This window comes from Psittacula echo, assembly GCF_963264785.1.
Source record: "Psittacula echo genome assembly, chromosome: 7".
Lineage (NCBI taxonomy): Eukaryota > Metazoa > Chordata > Aves > Psittaciformes > Psittacidae > Psittacula > Psittacula echo.
The window spans coordinates 7,243,558-7,262,125 of NC_137740.1; the positions used below are offsets into that span (position 1 = coordinate 7,243,558).

At 40.4% G+C, this 18,568-nt stretch overlaps 1 protein-coding gene across 2 annotated transcripts in view; it reads left to right on the forward strand.

The window, feature by feature from the left end:
* Positions 1-934: 934 nt before the first annotated feature.
* The window catches only part of TUT4 (terminal uridylyl transferase 4), a 48,937-nt gene continuing 31,303 nt past the window's right edge, over positions 935-18,568 (forward strand). For both annotated transcript variants that reach the window (XM_080622982.1, XM_080622983.1), the window contains exons 1-5: positions 935-1,052; positions 9,463-10,138; positions 11,977-12,140; positions 15,616-15,732; positions 17,879-18,056. In XM_080622982.1, coding sequence (XP_080479108.1) covers positions 9,577-10,138; positions 11,977-12,140; positions 15,616-15,732; positions 17,879-18,056 — 1,021 coding nt within the window. In that variant the 5' untranslated portion in view covers positions 935-1,052; positions 9,463-9,576. The remainder of the gene's footprint in view (positions 1,053-9,462; positions 10,139-11,976; positions 12,141-15,615; positions 15,733-17,878; positions 18,057-18,568) is intronic.

Below are 18,568 nucleotides of genomic sequence, written 5' to 3' on the forward strand. Positions count from 1 at the left end.
ACTTCACAATACAGTCAGAAATAACATACTTAGTGAATCCACTATTACAGATCTTGCAACTTTTGTTTACCTACAGAGACTCTGAGGTGGTGTTTCCAGCACTCCTATTCTCATTATTTTTAATACTTTCCTTTGAACCCCTTAAGGATTTCCACATTAATCTTTTGCATGCCTTGTTTTTCTGGAAAGGCTTCCTTATCCTGGGCTAGCAAGTGCCAACAACATGACATTTCACTGCCAAGAAGGGGTACTGTACTGGATCATAGAGGGATTTGCCTTACACAAGCACTTGCCAATTTCTTTAGGTCACCCTCCAGCACTGCCAAGAGACAGGCGGGCCAGCCCCGTCTCCCCCGAGACCTGCACAGCTGCCAGCAGGCACGTGGGCCAGCTTCATGTCAAGGTCAGAGAGCCAGCAGCCATTTCCCCCCGGCATCCCTGTTCTCCACAGGCTGCTTTGTGTGCAGCACACCCGCCCCTCTCCACCCAAGCAGCGCTGGGAACAGACGGAGAGGGGGGGACGCTCTGAAGAACGGGGGAAGACGAACCTCCAGGCGGGCCCTAACCCCGCTCCACAGGGCCTGGCGTGCGTGGGGAGAGACCTGGAATGCAAAATGGGATAAAAATCAGGATGAGTGTAGGGGAATAAGGAAAAAATCTAGCTGCTTAAGCCCGCGTCCCTGTTTCCTGCTATGGCACTGGGGTAGGAAGGCTCTGAACGCAGCGGTGATGGGAGGGGGGCGCTGCCCCAGAGGAGGGGCAGTTCCGTGGGGCAGGTGGGGCTCCTTCACCAGCCGGGCACGATCCGGATAGGGCCGGGCAGGGTAAGGTGGGGCAGCGCAGGGCTGCACCAGGCCTAGGCATCCGCACGCCGCCGCCCGGCAGCGCCGCCCGCCCTCGAGGCTCTCCCTCCCGCCCTCGCCCCACAATGCATCGCGCGGCGCGACTGACATGGCGGCTGGGCCGGACTGAGCCGCTGGCGTCGGGGCCTCCAGCAGCTGGAGCCGGGCATGGCGGGGGCGCAGCCCCGGCACCCCTAGCGCCGCAGCCAGGTACCGGGCTCCTGGGGCCGGGGGTGCTCCGCCCAGCTCCCTGGGCCTCCCCCGAGGGGTGGGGGTGGCTGGGCGCGCTCTGCTCCCCCCGCTGAGCGGGGCGGGGGGAGGCGGGCTCCGGCGGGGGGGGCTGTCCACGCCGGCGCCCCCCGCCTCAGCCTGCGGCGCCCCAGCTCCGCCTTGTCCCTGCCCTCCGTCTTGCGCCCCGCCTCGATGGCCTTTAGCGGCTTCCACACCTCTCGCCCGGGCAGGGGGCCGGCGCTGGGGCTGTCCTGCACACCCAGCCGGGGACGCTGGTTGTGGCTGGGGGGGGGCGCCGGCCGCAAGGTCAGCGGGGAACTGGGGCCGGTCCCACGGCAGCGTCCGGGCGGGCGGGCGGTTGTTGTGAAGGCAGTGCCCGGCTGAACGCCCGTTGGGGTCTGCAGGGCTGGAGCTGGGTGCTGCCGCTTATTCTCACGGCCTGTGGAGTTAAATATTGGGGAGGAGGACCATTGCGGTTGTTGAGGCCCCCCGAGGAAATGCCCCTCTCTCCCGTGCTGTCCTCATGAGCCGTGTGCCCCTCTGACGCCTATTGCCAAAGCGAAGGTTCTCCTTTCTGTGGGTCATGATGTGCCTGAAATGACACACAGGCATCCCTATGTCTGTCTGTTTGTGCTCTTTTGTTGGCTTATCTTGTATACAAATACAGCTGAACGACTCTCCGGCTTTTGCAATATGTTGTAATGTGCCAGTTGGCTGAATGTGTCATATTACCTGAGGCCTTCTTGCTTTTAAGGTTGTTTCTGGGTATATCAAAGGAAGACAAGCTCATAACATGCAGACAAACAATATAATCAGGTTTAGGCTAAGGTAGGGATTAGTACAATAAAAACTATGGATCTAATGATTTCTTTATATTCATGCCACCTCTACGTCACTTGGCTTCTTGAGCACTATGCCCTGGATTTGAGAGTCGTTGCATTTGCGTGAAAATAGAGGATAAGTGTTGCTTCTGTTTTCGTTTGAGTTTGTGATCAGTAGGTGCTTTTTGGATAGTCTGACCCCAGATAGTTATGATATAATTATTTCCATTATGAGAAAAGTAAATCGGCCATAGAAGTATGACTTAATTACAATATCTGGCAGAAGGTGCTATGTTAGGATACAAACACCATTTTTGCAGGGAGCTTTTTAAGTAATTTTTCTACCTTACTGAAAATATCTTTATAAAATAAATTTTGGGATGAAATTACAGTTTCCCAGAACATAAATATTTGGTTATATTCCCAGAAGGTAAATACAGAGGGATCAGAAAGTTCCTTACACGTTCTGCTCTTGCGCAGAAGACAACTGGGACTTTTCTCTTGTACCTCAAATAACAGAGGAAAAGAGACTGCTGGATGCCATGGGGCATTTTACCTGGGTCTTCCTCTGAAGGGAATTGCTGCTGTGGGGAGAAAAAGAAAGGGAAGTAGGATTTCCCTGTATCTTATATGAAAGTAAGAGATCCCCGGGGAGCTTCTCGAGTGTCTCATGGATCTGCTTGTCAGAGTAATGTTTTGGGGTTGTGTATTCACATTGATTCCATAAGGCAGTTTAAATTTTACTGGGCTGAGAGTGTATCGTATGTTGTAGTAGTAGTATTCTTGAAATTTTACAAAGCATTTCTACTAAATTAGCTTTATTTTTGTCCCTATCTTAATGAAATAATGGAATGCTCATACTGACTTGCATTGACAACTGAGAAGGAAGGATCCTGCAATTTGCTTAGTGGATTAATTTGAAGAATGGAAGCAATCCAGGGGAAGTCAACATTTCAGATGCTTTTGGCACATTAAGATTAGATTGTATATAATTTGATAAATTGTTTAAATGCACATAAGTGATAGATCAGTAACACTTTTAACTTAGAAGCAGTAAAATCTTATTACCTAAATTTAGTCGTAATGCATATGAATCTAATATTTACCTTTTTTTTTACCAGAGATGCAGGCATACATGTATGTGTACTCATTACCGTATCCTTGGGTCCTATTTCTGGTACTAATGTTTTAGCAGATCTTTGGGGAAAAAAACTCAAACAACAACCAAGCAACTTGTCAGATGTTCTTAGATTTTAGTTTTTATTTCTGTTAATGAATAGAATACTATTTCCAGCATTTTCAGACTTTGGTTTTTGGTGTCAGCAAAGCTTGACTTGGGAGGCTGGAACCAGTTGTAGCTTGGGACTCAGTCGATGTGCCAACTATATGGATGTATTTTAACTTCCCATATTTTTCAAAGTAGTGGTTTTCAGCATGTTTCTTTCAGTAGTGAAAGTGCTGGATGCTGGTAAAGCAGATGTAAGGATACCAGTAGAAGATGCATTTGCTTTATCTGTGGTTTGTGAACTAGCTTGCGACTGGTATGAAGTAGTTCAAAGGCTGTCGCTTCTTTAAAGATTGGAGTTTGGGTGAAAACATCTCTAGTGCTTAAACACAAGATCCAGATAAATTTCTATGCCACAAACAAATACTGCTGTATTTTTATTTAGCATAAGTGCCAAATATAAATGGAGATTTAAGACTAAGATGGATAAATTCTGTTTAAATGCATAGCTGCCACTTAAACCAGTTTCATGGTCAGTTCAGGCCTCTGGAAGCTAATTTAGCCTCTGAAAGACTTTAAACCTAGGCAGTGCTGTACTATGTTTTTCCAGCCTCCTCACCTGTATTAGTACAAATGTTGTGTTTGTTTGTTTTTGAAGTTAGAACTGCCTTGGATCAGTTTCCTGCTCTGGTTACAGCATGTATCTTGCAGCATACTGGGACATTTGAGGCAGGTGGTACCCCTCTTCTGGCTTTAGTGCTTGTTTAAGTTGATTGTGAAATGTTTAAAGGGCTATTACAGTAAAACCTAGGATCAGAACCAGAATCTTTATATGAAATACAGGTAAGGGAAGCCGTTGTAACTTACATAGCTGGTGTGACTGAGAGAGGATGGCTTTCCCAAGTTTGGAATGAGAGTCATCAGCAGTAATAGGTTCAGAAAGTGGTAGTTCTTGATGTTTGTGACATGCCTCTTTCTTGCCTTCTCAGTGAGTCATACCGTGCTGTAGAACAGACAGTGGCCATCAGTGCAAAGAGAGAATCATCTCTAACAAGCACTTGTATGGATCTCCTAGCCAGCATATTCTGCTCATTTCATAATTCAGTTGTAAGATATTTGCACCTACGTATGTTATTAAGTTTTGCATCAAGCAAAGCCTTTCCTGTTAGTTACTCAGTGGTACTTTCATTATTCAGGTAATCCTGTTACAGGTATATATGCTTGTTTATCTAATGATCACTCCTTGGAAGTTTTCAATCCTCCATGCTGTAAACACAATGTGGGAGCTTCCTACCGAGTTGTGTATCTTCGCTAAGCCCAGATGCAACAAGTTTTGTTGCATCCCTGGTTTGTGTGTTAGATTTTCTGTGCTCTGCACTGGTTTCCTTCTAGATAGATTTTAGTGGTATTATACTTACTAGCCTATATTCTATAGCCTGTAGTAACAGGAAGGTCTGAAATACTGTCTAGCACTTACGTTTGTTACTAAGAATACTGATGGGTTTATTGCTGATAGAGCCTGAGGTGTGTTAGTGGCCAATAATCTCTGATAGGTTTAGTTGTAAGTACATTGGAAAAACATCAAGGACTGATAACAGTTTGCCTAAGTTCTGTCTAATGCATAATAAACATAAATGTATGATAGCTTTTTTAAAAAACTATTGTCATAGAACATGGGAGAAGCTTGAATGATCTTGTAGAAGTTCTCAGAAACAAAAATGGGCCTAAGGCTGCAAACAGTCCGGAAAAGAGAGAACCTCCACCAGCACATGAGGGGTGTCTGTAGACATCACGTCTGCTGCTGTCTGAGCAGACTGCAGAAGACAACCTTTCCTTTCATTCTTCTCTGTGGCTGTAACCTTTGCTTGCTGAATTTCTTTCTATTTCCATTGGGGAAGTTCAGCTGGGCTGTGTTGATAATCAGGTGAGGAGTGTTGGACACACTGAGGTTAATCACCCTTTGTACTGTTGGAAGGCTGGTTTGGGAGATTTGGGCTTAAGGCACAATCATAATGGGACAGATAAAAGCAGGTCTCAGATAAAATACAGGTCTCTATCTCAGAGGAGGGAGTGATAATTATGTTTGTAGTACTTTAGCTGTTTATATTTAATCTAGTACTCCCTGGGAAATGAAACTTATGAGACCGTTTCTCTTTGCGTTTAAGTTGCTCTTCTACACTCGTGTTGTAACTTTTGGACATTCAGCCAGTTGGGACCAAATTTTTGAACATATTTGAAGTAATAGAAGCAGATTGTTGCATTTCTTTATGTTTTCTGGAAAAATGATGCCTCATCAGAGGAGGGGTCTCTGCTGAGGGGAAAACAGTTTCCATTTAGGGAGTAGTTAAAGAGCCAGCCAGTGTGTATGTTCCTTCAGCTACAGCATGTCTCCTCTGCTTGCCCAATGGTCTGTGATCCAAAGTGTGACAGAGGAGTGCAAAATCAATGTATAGGAAACCAGGTATATTCAGTTCTGCTGCTAGTGAGATGATTAAATAAATACTTCTGCGAAAGAGCAGCTCAGAATGCAGGAGCTCACAGTTTAACTTGGCCTTCATCTTGGAAGAGGCCCTGTTATGGCAGTGTCTGACGCAAAATGTGTGCTTCTGAAAGAGTTAAATACGGTTGAACAACTTGAGTGGAAGGGCAAATGGGTAGAAATGCCTTCTTGAAAGTGTTTGGGTTTTTCTCCCCCTGTTTGGAAGTAAGTTACCTAGAGTTTTTGCAATTCAAATGCAGAATTTTCTAATGCTAGACTGAGAGTAGGAGGAAACAAAAGAAACTGGCAGAAACGAAAGTGAAACAATGTCGTTCCTTCGTTTTGTGAGCCTAAAATGAATTCTGCTGTAGTAAAATTGAAGCTGATGTCAAGCATTTTTAATTTGATTGTTGTAGCTATGTATAGGCTCAATAATTTGTCAGAGTTTGAGATCAGATGGTGTTGTGTCTGACCTCAAACTCTTGTAATTCAGCCAGATTATTTTTCTACGAAGAGCCAAGAATTGAGGTAGGCTTCAGAGGAGTAACTGATTGTACATTCAGAAAGCAGAGGAACCCAAGTCCCCTGTAACAGCAGGATGTTGAATAAATGAAACATGCAGAAATGATTTCAGCAGGTTAATCATACCCCGCTTTGCAGACGCAGGTGAATAATTCTGCTTTTATTACCAGCCTGCCTGGGAGAAAATTCTTCTTTGATTCCAGGTCTGGCAATTTGAGCCTGAGCTGGTGAATAAGACATCCAGGTTTCTAGAAAGATGCCACCTCAGCAGTGATTCACTCCTCTAATGTGTTGTTTCCTACCATGTTCTTCTTTTTGGAGGCACTTCTTTCCCTCTCTCCCCTCTCTCATGTATAGATAGCCAATATCTGACAGAGGAGGGAGGATCTTTTTGAGACTGTCTTAGGCTTAGTAGTAGTCTCTTTGTTTTTCATGTTAAGTTTCATTACTTGGCAGTGTGGTTACTACTGAGTATGTTACAGCAGTCTAGAATATTTTTGTTTGCTAAATCATTTCAGTATTTAATTCAAAAGAAAGAGGAAAAAGATGCCAAAATACAACATTATTATTGTAATTGTATTTCAGATTCTGAATTTCATTGTAGAACCCTTTTTCTGTACAAAATACTCTTGTCTTATAAAATTTCAAGACTTGTTCTTCATATTTCTGAGGAATAAGGAATGTATCTGTGCTTTTTGATCTTAACTACTTGTATTTAATTAAACTCTTAATATGTGACATTATCACAGTACTCAATTTATTAGCTGGGTTATAGTTTTTGCAAGCAGTTTTCTGAGTGGCTTTTTTCCCCATCACATTCGTACATTTGATTAAAGCTTATCTGTTCTCTTTGAATATGTAACTGGGTATTTTGTTGAATGGATGAGATCAAGTCATTTAAGCCTACAATAGAATTTTTGTGGTTTTTGTTTTTTAAACCTCCTTGCAGAATATGAACCTAATAATGCAACACGTGCAAAAAGCAGAGCAAAAGGAAGCCCCACTTTTCCTCCAATGCTAGAGCTTTATGGTAGTGTTAAGCTGGAAATGATGCCAAGAGAAGTTGTCTCCACCCAACTAGTTGTTTGTTATTACCAGCTCCTGCTCCTCCTCCTCTTCCCTTGTGCCAGCTTAATGTTAAGCTGGATTGGTTTTCCGGTTTTATTCGCTGCAGACCTGCACAAGGGAGGGAGCAGCCCCAGGAGTGGGAGTAAGTAACCAGGGTTGGAGAAAGGGTGTTGTTGTTGCTTGTCTTGTAGGTGATGTTGACCTACACTGCTTTTCAGTAAATGTGGAAGTGTGGCCTCAGCATCCACAGTTAATGGTGATGTGAATGTCAGAAATGAATCAGAAATGAAAGTGGAATTGATGTGTGTGGGTTGGGTTGGTTTTTTTTGCTGCTGTTGTTGTTTGGGTTTTATTCCCTCTCCAGGTCGAGCAACTAAAACATAAGGAATAGTTTAGAATTTGAGAAAACCTACTCTCCTTTCTCGTGCTGTAACTTGGTTACAGAATAAAAGGATCCCAGTAGAGTACAGTTTAAAGATAGTGACATCCTGTACGTAGATACCACATCTCGCCAGTCAGTAGCTCAGTGCTTTATACTGGTGGTCAGAGACCAGAATAACTTAGCCAACCTGTAGGAACCCTAGGCTCTTCCTACCACACCGAGGCTTAGTTCCTGCTGCCAAGCCAGGAAGAATTGCTACGGGAAAGACTGACTACAATCCAAAGGCTGATACTATTTAATCGTTTTGCTTTTTGGTCTTTGACTTTTGGTCTAGAAGTAAGAGCCAGGTGTAATCAGTGTTTAATAAAGAAGAGTTGTAATATTAACTAAATGTATCTGTCAGTTAAAATACTTCGCCGTTGGAATGAATTTAGAAATACAGATTTTCTTTGTCAAGTTTTATATTTTACTAAAGACTGTGCTGCTAACATGAAGGTCATGAAAATTCTGGTAGGTTTTGTTTGTTTGATTTTCATTTCTGCAAGATAATATGTGATTTCAGTTATGTCACTAGAGGCTTAATATAACCATTCTTCGTATGTGGGTTTTGTCCTGAAGTATAGCCTGATTTGTGTCTCTTTGAGAGAGATGGTAACTACAGTATATAGCTTGAAAAGAAACAAATTACTGTCCTTTATACTGGTAATATTGAGAAAGTTTGTTTGGGCTTTTTTATAAAGCAGACGTTTTAATCTGATCCTTCCTTCTGGTTCTTATTATTTAAGTACAAAAGTACATTGTGATACTTCTCATAGTTGTAGTTCATTGACTTTTCTATTATTCCTTCAGTAAATAATAAGGTACTTATTTTGATAGGTTCTCTAAACCCCAGAAATTTCCATGGATCATGCTTTTATTTACCAAATACGTAGCTGTACAGGAAAGAGAGACACTCCAACCGCCATATCTTGCTATAGCATTACAAAATTTGTTTTCTTCTGTGTCTGATACTTTATTATCATAGGTTTTTATTGCTATCTCAAGGTTATTAAAACAAAAAATCCAAGTTCTTGTTACAGAAGAACTATTCTTGGTTTTATATATTAGTATGAGGAATACCTTACAAACAGACCTACTTATTCATGCTTAGCTTCCCACTGGAAAAACAATCTTTGAGTTCATCTGATACACCACCTAGAGAACTGAGGTTTAGATAAGTAAAATTAAGCTGCAACTGAACAAAATACTTATTACTTGTGATTTTTTGGGCTAAGCAAAATCTCATTGAATTGATGGCAATTAATTTGGATGAGAATTGTACATGTCAGGAATTTGCTCAAGTGTCTGTGGGTACAAGTGATAGGTCAGGTTTATTATTAATACTTTGAGCTATAGTTGCAGCTTGCAGGTTTTTTAATCAGTTAATAAGATGGAACTTGCTTGCTGGAAACTGAACCAGCTTTCTCTAGCGGCTGATTTGAGCTGTGTTTGTTGAGTGGTATTTTTGAGATGTGTTAATTTTTTTCCTTATTTTTTTTCTTCCAGTGTAGTTGCAGATATCTTGGTTCTTGGGTTTTTTTCAGGAAGCCAGAAATAGGAAAGAAAGAAAAAGCAAGCTGTTGGCAGGTTTATCACTGAGTGTTTTTACCATGATCTGCCATTTTTCATCTCTTCAGATCCCCTCCTCTTTTCAGTGGAAGTCAACATGATCAACATTTTCAGGAGTTTAATACAGAATGTATTACGAGAATTCACCTATTCAACTGGGGGGAAGATGCTTCCTATCGTTTGTAGTTTTGCTTTGCTTTAGAGAGGTTTATTTTAATGTCTCGTCTGCATAGAGCTTTGCTGTTCTTCCTTCAGTTTAAAAATGTCTATCATTATTTCTTCAGTAGACAATCAGCTACGATCCTTGCCTGCACGGTGGATTTAAAATCAACTGCATATTGCTGAAGAATTGCACTTCAAGTGGTCTCAAGAGACAGGAGAAGCAGGTCTTCACTATAATGGAAGAGGCCCAGAGCTCCAAGAACGGAAATCATGACCCAAGGAAGTCCGTCCGTCTTGTCTGTGAGGAAGGCAAAGCAGTCAAAGTTACAAATAATCAAAATTACAAACATAACAGAAATGACAAATCTGTGAAGGATGTTGGGAGAAGTTCTCCAAGTGGGAATAGCAGCAAAAAAAGCAAACAAAATGATGTTTGTTCTGAAAAACAAGGAGACAATAAATCATGCAAAGTGAACAGTTGTATTCCTGGAACTAAAGAGATGGGATCAAACCTTCAGGAGCGAAGTCATGGAAAAGCAAAAAAATCTTCTAATTTATCATCAGCAGTGGAAAACCTGAAACAGACAAAAGCTCAACCAGTGGGAGAAAACTTTCCAGGCTCCCATGTTTCGGGGAATGGGATTGGTATGGAAAGCTTAACAGCTACACAGAAAGGGAAACTGCTGTTGGAAAATCCACTGGGAGTTCATACTTCGAAGATTAATGTTGATCAGACTGGTGATGCTGGTAAAACTTCTTCAGATCAAAGGAAGATGGAGCATAAACCTGATGACTTCAGTGAGTGTTCAACACTGGTTTATTCAATTTTCTTCTGGTAAAATTGTTAACAGTCTGAAGTGGGCTTTGAAATGTTTCTTTTTGAATATTTTTTTTTCGCATGTGGTAAGTTGTTGATGGCATTTAGAGAAGCTGCTTTAAATACAAACATACTACTTAGAGAATAAGAGATTATGATAATAGCTGTCTTTTTTTTCTCATGCTTAAGACCTGAACTCTTTGCAAAATACTTTGTTTGAGGGGGTTCAGGCAGTTTTGTGAATATTACATCTGGGGGGGGAACCCTTCATAATATTATTGCCACTTGTGGAAGTGCCAGCTATTATTGCTGTTCAGAAAGATCCGAGGAGAAATCTGCAAGAAAAATTGTGAGGTTTTATAGGTGAGGCGAAATACTTCCCTTCTTTCTGTGATTGCTGTGCTCTTTTATGTTTAAAATATGTTTTGGTAGGTGGCCTTTTGATTTAGAGAGCTCCGGAATACGTATCATCCACCAGTGGTTACCTTTATGAGTGTTAAATTCTTATACATACTTTTCAATTTCACAACTAAATACATGGATCAGGTTTGTCTCACTTCACGTTAGCTCCTTAGTGTAGAATTTGTCACACTTCTTCAGAATACAGCTTTTTAAATTAAAATGCTGGTTTAAGACAGCATGCCTGTGCAGACTTTCTATTTGAAGTATTTCCCACTATTTCAACAGCCACAGTAATTGCTTGTATGGCAATACTAGGAGAATATTGAAGTGCATGTATTTTTTAGCTATCTTAATAAAATTTAACAGCAAAACCAAGTTGAAATGACAGCAGGTTGCCCAAAGAAGTGATAAATGCTCCATTCCTGGCAGTCAGTGTTCAAGGCCAGGTTGGACAGAGCCTTTGGTGACATGGTCTAGGGTGGGGTGTCCCTGCCCATGGCAGGGGGTTGGAACTGGATGACCTTGAGGTCCTTTCCAACCCAAGCCATTCTGTGATTATATAAAGAGTCAGCTCTTTGTAAACCACCATCATGTACTGTAAGGACCCTCTGTCACTGAGAAAACAGGACTTGAAAACTTGCTCAGTTTTGATTCTAGCTAGTGTGGTAGCACATATCTCATTTGAAAGGAAAGAAAGAAGAACAACAAAACACAAATTTTTGCTGATGTAAAGACTACTGGAATAATTTCAGCTGTGGATGTTTGTACAGATGAGTGGCCTATGAACAATTCATAGGCATCTGGAGGAACTGGCCTGTCAGAATTGACCTGCGTGTTTGTGCGCAGCAGCGTTCCAGAACTATGTGGTTGGTAGCCGAGGGCAGCAAGGTGTCAGAAGGTGTTCAGATGTAACTCCAGCAGCCTCCTGAATGTAGGGCTTGGCGTGCCTGATGTCTGTCTCTGCGAGGTCATTTGGGTGAATGTCTAAGGCGGTTCTGTGACTGCTTCCTTAACAAAACATGCTGTATAAAAAATCTTAAGCCTAGTATTTCTTATTTGTGTTATAGTAGAGCATAACAATCTCAGGTACTCTGTTCTGTGTAACAAAAAACCCCAACCCTTTCTTGCCTTGAAGAATTTAATAGAGGCGCTGGAGTTGTGACTGAAACACAAAATCAATCTACGATATTTTTTCTCCTGTCTTTGATAGCACTTTTAGTAGCTGAAGTTTCTCCAAAATACCAGTGAACATACTAACGTTAAAGGTGATTTTGGCCAGCCTTTGGACAAAAAATTGGAATGCAGCTCTGATTTGTGTCCAGGTCTTTAGTGAGATGCTCTTAACTGCTCTGCACTCTTAACTTTCATTTTTCCTCTCCTTAGTTACTCTGGAGAAAATAACTGTTTCTTTCTTTAGGTAAAATAAAGAATTCTGAATCAACTAAAGAACATACTTTGGAAGCAGATTATTTAGAAAGCACTGCTGTTATTGATGAATCTAATCTGACAGCTGAACAGCAACTAGGATTGAAACAAGCTGAAGAGCGTCTGGAAAGAGATTATATCTCCCGACTTGAAAAAGTAGGTTGAGTTATTTATTAGATAAAAAAAGAAAATGGTTGTTTTCTGTCACTATCATTACCATATTTCTGCATGGGTGCTATTTCTACTAGAACATGTTGCCTCTGATTCTTTCTTCTTTGTAATGAATCACTTTATTGATCTAAGATACTATCCCTAGTAGTTGGCTAGTCTATTCATGGGGGCAGATGTTAAGCGTTGGAAACTTAGTGTTCCTTTTGTGGCACATGTAGCCTTTGTAGAGCAATATTTTATAACTCTGCAGACCTAAAGCTTTACAGTTCCACTACTTACCTGAGACGTTCTAGAATGTCTGATTACTTAGAAACATAGAGTACAGTATTGAAAGGAACCTTGGGGTATCTTCAGTATATTAGCCTTCCACCAGTCCGAATCATATGTATTGAAGATGACTCCTTGAAAATGTTCATCAAAGCTCTTCTTAATATTCTCTCCAGTGAAACAAAGTGAGTATAGGTAACCCAGAAGTTTTTCTTAATGTCCAATGAGCATCTCTTGTAGCGTTTTGATCCATTATGTGTTGTCCTAGGAAAATAAAGTTTGAGTTTTTCTGCAACTTCCTACATATCTGAAGATAATTTCTGTTAATGCAGTCTGGTTTTCTTCAGAATTGCTCTTTGGTCTTAGAGGGTTTTTAATTACTGGTTCATTATTGTTGCTTTTCTGTAGGCATCCACCATGTAGCTGCTACCCAAAATTGGACATGCACTTTCAGCTTAGGTTTTGTATATAAAGAGGAAAGCTGACTTCGTGTGTCTGAAATACAGTATCTGTGTTTAGGATCTCTGTTTTTTTAGCAGCAGTAGGAGGCTGGCTTGTAGTTTGACTGGCAATGATCCCCGTATCCTTCTCTTAAGAAATGCCTAATCAGATCTTCCCAGCCTTGTATCATTTGCAGTTAGTACCTAAGCAGGAATTATATTTTGATACTATAATTGTAGCTTATTTATTCAATTTCTTTGTTTTCTTGCCATCACTGATTTTCCTTGTCATTTTACATATTCTGTAATATCTTCCAACGTGGTATGTTTCACGTTTGTAGTCAGCACACCCTCTATTGTATTTCCTAAGTCTTCAACAAAAACATGAATGTTTCTGACCCCAGAAGGATCCGTGCTGAAAAATACCTGGCACATGCCTTTAAACTGATGGTGAATCAGACTTAAGTGTGTGTGCTCTGAGGACTGTTCTCTGAGGAGTTTCGCTCCCGCCTTACTATTCTTTATTTAGATAGTACTTCTGGTCTCCTTTTGAGACTGATACTATGACAAGTGACAAAAACCTTGTAGAAGTCAAGATACAACATCTGCTTCTTCAAGCCCTTATGATTTTATCTTTGAAAAAGCAACCCTAAAATTGGTTTTGTGCGATTTGTTTATAGCAGATCAGTTTGTCACCTACTATCTGTTTCTTTATTATGTGCTTAATAATAATTTATTACAGTATTTTTCTGAATGCTCACTCTGACTAGTCTGTAATTCTTTGGCTCATCGTCTTAAAGATATTCTTCAGTTTTCTCTTTCCTAGTCATCCGAAACATTCCTGTTCTCTGTGAGTGCTTTAAAATACAACTGGCTTTGAGCTGGATTAGCTCCCTAACTATCCTAAATCAGGACTATGCATATGTAAGGACTTGCTTGTTTAGATGCATGTGTCTTACTCAAGTAGTAGTCTGTAGCTTTTTTTTGTCTCACTACATTCTTGCCCTTTTCATTGGTGTTAAGCTTAACTAGTGACTTTAAAAAGGCAGTAAAGGCAAAATAAAACATGTTACATGACTCGACCATTCTGGCAACATCTGTTGCTATGATACTGCAGATCAGTATTGTAAAGAAATACCCAATTTTAAAAATATTATTATTGCTGATAGTCATTCCATTTCAGAAGAGTGGTAAAATAGTTTTCATCTACTTCAGTCATTGCATATCGAGCACTTGAGTCTTCTGAGCTGGCCAAGTTGTTTTCAGAATTGATGTTTAATTTCTTCGTACTAGGTATCTGTCTCATAAAAAAAAAAATAAAGATGAAGAGAATTAGTAATAAAAGGATAATGACCATGTTATTTTAAATTGATATTTGCTCTGCAGTTGGAAAGTATCAGTTTCCTTCACTCCCCCCCCCCCGCCCCAGAAGCAAATGACCAAACTCAGTAAGTGGAAAAACTTGCCCAAATTTAGTAGTGGTTTAGTAAGTCAAATTTGTTTAACTGATCTATAGTCCACCTTAGTGTCTTAAAACAGCGTTCTCCATTCATTGTTATGTCACTGTTTAAACATCTGGTGTTTTCAGAATACGTTTTGGTTTCAGTAACTATAGATGTATTAGAATTGGGATGAAAATGTTAAGTAGGGCTTTTTCTTTCCCAATTAGAACTGATAGCAGTTCTTGTAAAAATGCTAACATAAAAATGCTAACAAGTCCATAGAAAACTTAAGGCTTTTTGTTGGGGCCCTTTTGTCTTTGCAGTGAGCATATCAAAAGGTTTCTGATCTCTAGCTGTGTTTTAGTACAGCAAAAAATACAACTGCAGGATGAGACATACTAAAGTGGAGTATTTGCCAGCAACCTCTTGTCTTTGCAGAGGTAGTCTTTTCTGTCGTTTAGTCTAGTAGTTCTCACTGGTTTCCTGGTAGGATAAACTCCCCAGCACCCCCTCTTGGATCCTAGGAAAATAGTGATCCCCTGCCCCCCATCATCTGAGGCTTGGCTGCTTCTTACAGACTGTCACGGGGGTCTCCTGGGTAGCAGCTCTCCATTTGTGTGCTTCATCTCTTCCAGCATTTATGTACACAAAGATGCTTGTTCTGCATGTTTCTTGAATTCTGAGTATCCCAAATTATTAATCAACATGGAATAATCTTACCCCTTGTCAGAGGATCCCACTTTATCCAGAGCACAGCCATTATTAAGTCAGAAACTGGCTCTCTTTCTCCCTGTTGGCCAGCCGCACCCTTTCTAATAGAACAAAAAATGCAGTACTTGCAGAGTCTGCTGTAAATATGCCAGCCAAATACCACCACCATCTGTCCTAACGTGTGTACTTAGATAACACAATGAATTCTTCCCATTTTCTCTCCAGGGAGGGGAGGATAGATGCAGAGATTTTATAAATCCATAGTTATTAAAAGCTTGAGCTGGCAAGGGAATGGCTTACTGGCCTTTAGGTCAGCCTTATGTGGTGTAAACTCTTCAGTCTTAATCTTGCCCCTCAAAAATGAACTGAGGAGTGTAACGTTCAAGTCACCTCACTTCTTTTCCTTGCTTTCCCCACTTGTCATACAGGTAAAAATCCATTTCTGCTGTGGTTTTTTGGAGATCATTTAATATTTATGAAGCACCTTGACATTACAAGTGTTACATAATTGTGAAATACAATTTATTATTTAAAGAATTGAGCTTTTCAGACACTGTTGGCAGAAAAAAATTATCTTAATCTGTGGCTATTTTTCCCCAGCGCTCCCCAGAATACACCAACTGTCAGTACCTATGCAAGCTCTGCTTAGTTCACATTGAGAACATCCAGGGAGCTCACAAGCATATTAAAGAAAAACGTCATAAGAAAAACATAATGGTAAGTTAACAAATAAGATTTTCACTGGCTTTGTTTTTTTTCTTTAAGAAAAAGGGATTTTTTTGGTTATGTGGTTTGTTTTCTTTGGGGATCTTCATTTAGGTGATATTTTTGTGTGCTGAGCAGAGATCCACGCATTTCTGTTGCTCATTTTCTGTTTGAGAGGAAGGGTTTGATGATCTATTTGTCCAGGCAGAGAGGAAAGAACATTTTTAGTTATTGCTTCTGAATTCATGTCTCTGAATAGTGGGCAGTTCATCGTACTGTTAGTACCAGACTGCAAGGTGACTCAGGTGAGAAACATACTTAGTATTTCTGTTTCTTCCAAAAGTAGTATCATTGGTAGCGAGACCTCCAGAGACTGGAGGTGGGCTGGGGGTGGTGGTTTTTTTGGGTTTTTTTTCCTCTTTCGTCTGACTTGTGATGTTTTTATCTACATCCTCTCTCTGATGGGTGAGTGGAATGATTAGTACGTCTAGACTAAAAAAAGACAGTTGAAGTAGGGAGGGATTCAGTTCCTGAGTCACTCATCATCTGCCTGGGTTTATGTATGAGTTCGATTTCAAGGAGAAGAGCAGTTTCCTTATCAGATACTGTGACGTTACTGTTTGCTTTGCTTTAAAGAACTGTTATATGCATGAAATCCAATAAAAGGTGCACAGCTTTTCTTGCCAGTCCATTTTTGTAAATGCTGATGAAGAGCTGCAAATTCCCCAGTATTTAGGAGTTTGTGATTCAGATGGTTACAATTACTTTTCCTACAACCATTCCCCAAAATTCTGTCAATTACTCCTGTTCCCATGTATTTACCATACTTCTGTTTGTAATTAATGCTCTGATTCTATCATATATATATAAAAGCCGTCACTTGGAAAACTCTGAGTATCATAAATCCATTACATCTCAGACAGTAGCATTTCTGTATTATGTTCAGTTATTATTTATAAAGTATTCTGGTTCTCTTGCTGCTAAATTCCATAACGGAAATACACTAATAAAGTGGCAATAAACAAGCTCCAGGTTTGATATAGAAACACTTTGGTACCGTACTTTGTCATCTGGGCATGGAGATAAGAACTGAGGAATGAGGTTTCTTTACCACCAGATGGGAATGCTAGAGGACAGGGAGTGTTTTCAGTTCTTAACATTTGTCTTCAAATAGGTTTATGTTGTGTGCAACATTACAGTGATAAGAGATATGTAACTGTCTAAATGTTGCTTCATAAAATATACCTATTTACAGCTCTAACTATGAGGTACTTGCTATCAAAGAAGTCTAGCAGGAGCTGTGGCTTCCCCACTCAAGAAAAAACATTAAGCAGTGATGTGAAAAAAAACCGTAGCCCATTGAAAATGCACAAGTTCTTTCTTACACTAAATTTATTCAAATCAGAACAGAAGACTTAAGAGATACAACCTAGAACTAACTTAACATTTCCATACTGGACTGTGTTTTCTTAGTGTATAATTATTTTCTGGTTATTATTTATTTCTGCTGTCAGTCACCTGTTTAATTTAGTTGATGAATTTGTGAAACAAGTGATTGTGGTACTTACTCCCAGATGACTCGATGCATCTGACATATTTCTTGCTGTTGGATTAGATGGATATCAATTTGATGCACTAAAAATAGCACGTTCTGGCACCAGCTGTTTAGGCAGCAGTGAGACTCAAATCAACATTCTTGGAGCTAGGAATACTTCTGCCTCGCATATCTTTCCTTCAAATGCAATCCACTCTGAGAAAAAAGTCTGTGTGACTCTAGAAGAACTTTCTTAGCTCAGTTACCTTTACTATGTAGGAACAATTACAGCTTTTCATTTCCTTGGATGAATTCTTTTTCGGAGCTGTCAGAAAATGTGGTTCAGGAATGTAACACAGCAGATTTCCTCCCCAGTTGCCAGCTGTGAAACAACACACTCTCTTTTAAACACTGAGCATCTACTGTCATTTCTTTGAGCCACACTAGTACATTTGCGAGTGAGGCCGGGCAGAGTTCCTAGCTTTGAAAGTGTTTGGTCAGGGCACCATGTAAATAGAAGAGCACAGACACTAAAGAGTATGTTCTAGTGTCATGCAATAGTATGAGATAACCTTTTGCTCTTAAAATGTCAGTTTTTACTTTTCTCATTTAATAATTCTTCAGGAAAAACAAGAAGAAAATGAGCTGCGTGCCCTCCCACCTCCCTCTTCTGCACAGTTGGCTGCTCTGAGCTTTACCCTCATTGAGGCAGCAAATGAGCAAGGCATATCCGATGATGACTTCCGAATTCGTCAAGACATTGTAAAGGAGATGGAGAAAATTATTCAACAGCCCTTACCAGGTATTCACAGTATTCCCCATTTCCTTTAGGTGAAAATTTTCATTTTTGTTTAGTTATGCACAGTTTTTGACACCTTCATTAATGGTGAATTAATGTGTTTTGGGCTATCTTTATATGATACAATATTAATATATACAGGCATTTTAAAACAGACTGGCGGTTGACTTAAAAGGAACCAACAAACCTACAAAAAAGGAGGAAAATATGATTGTGCTTATTTTTGCTTCTTTCTAGTATGCTTTTAGTCCATCCCTAGAAGTGTTCAAGGCCAGGCTGGACAGAGCCTTGGGTGACATTGGCTACTGTGAGGCGTCCCTGCCCATTGCAGGAGGGTTAGAACTAGGTCTTACGGACTTTTCTAACTCAAACCATTTTATGATTCTATTGAAGCTATTGGTTCTCTTTTAAAGTGATGATTTCTGATGAAGTCTGGAAATTTCCAAGGCATGAAATATTTCCTACCTGCTTGTGTTTAAAGCCTCAGCCACTGACGATCCCTCAGGCTCTAGTCC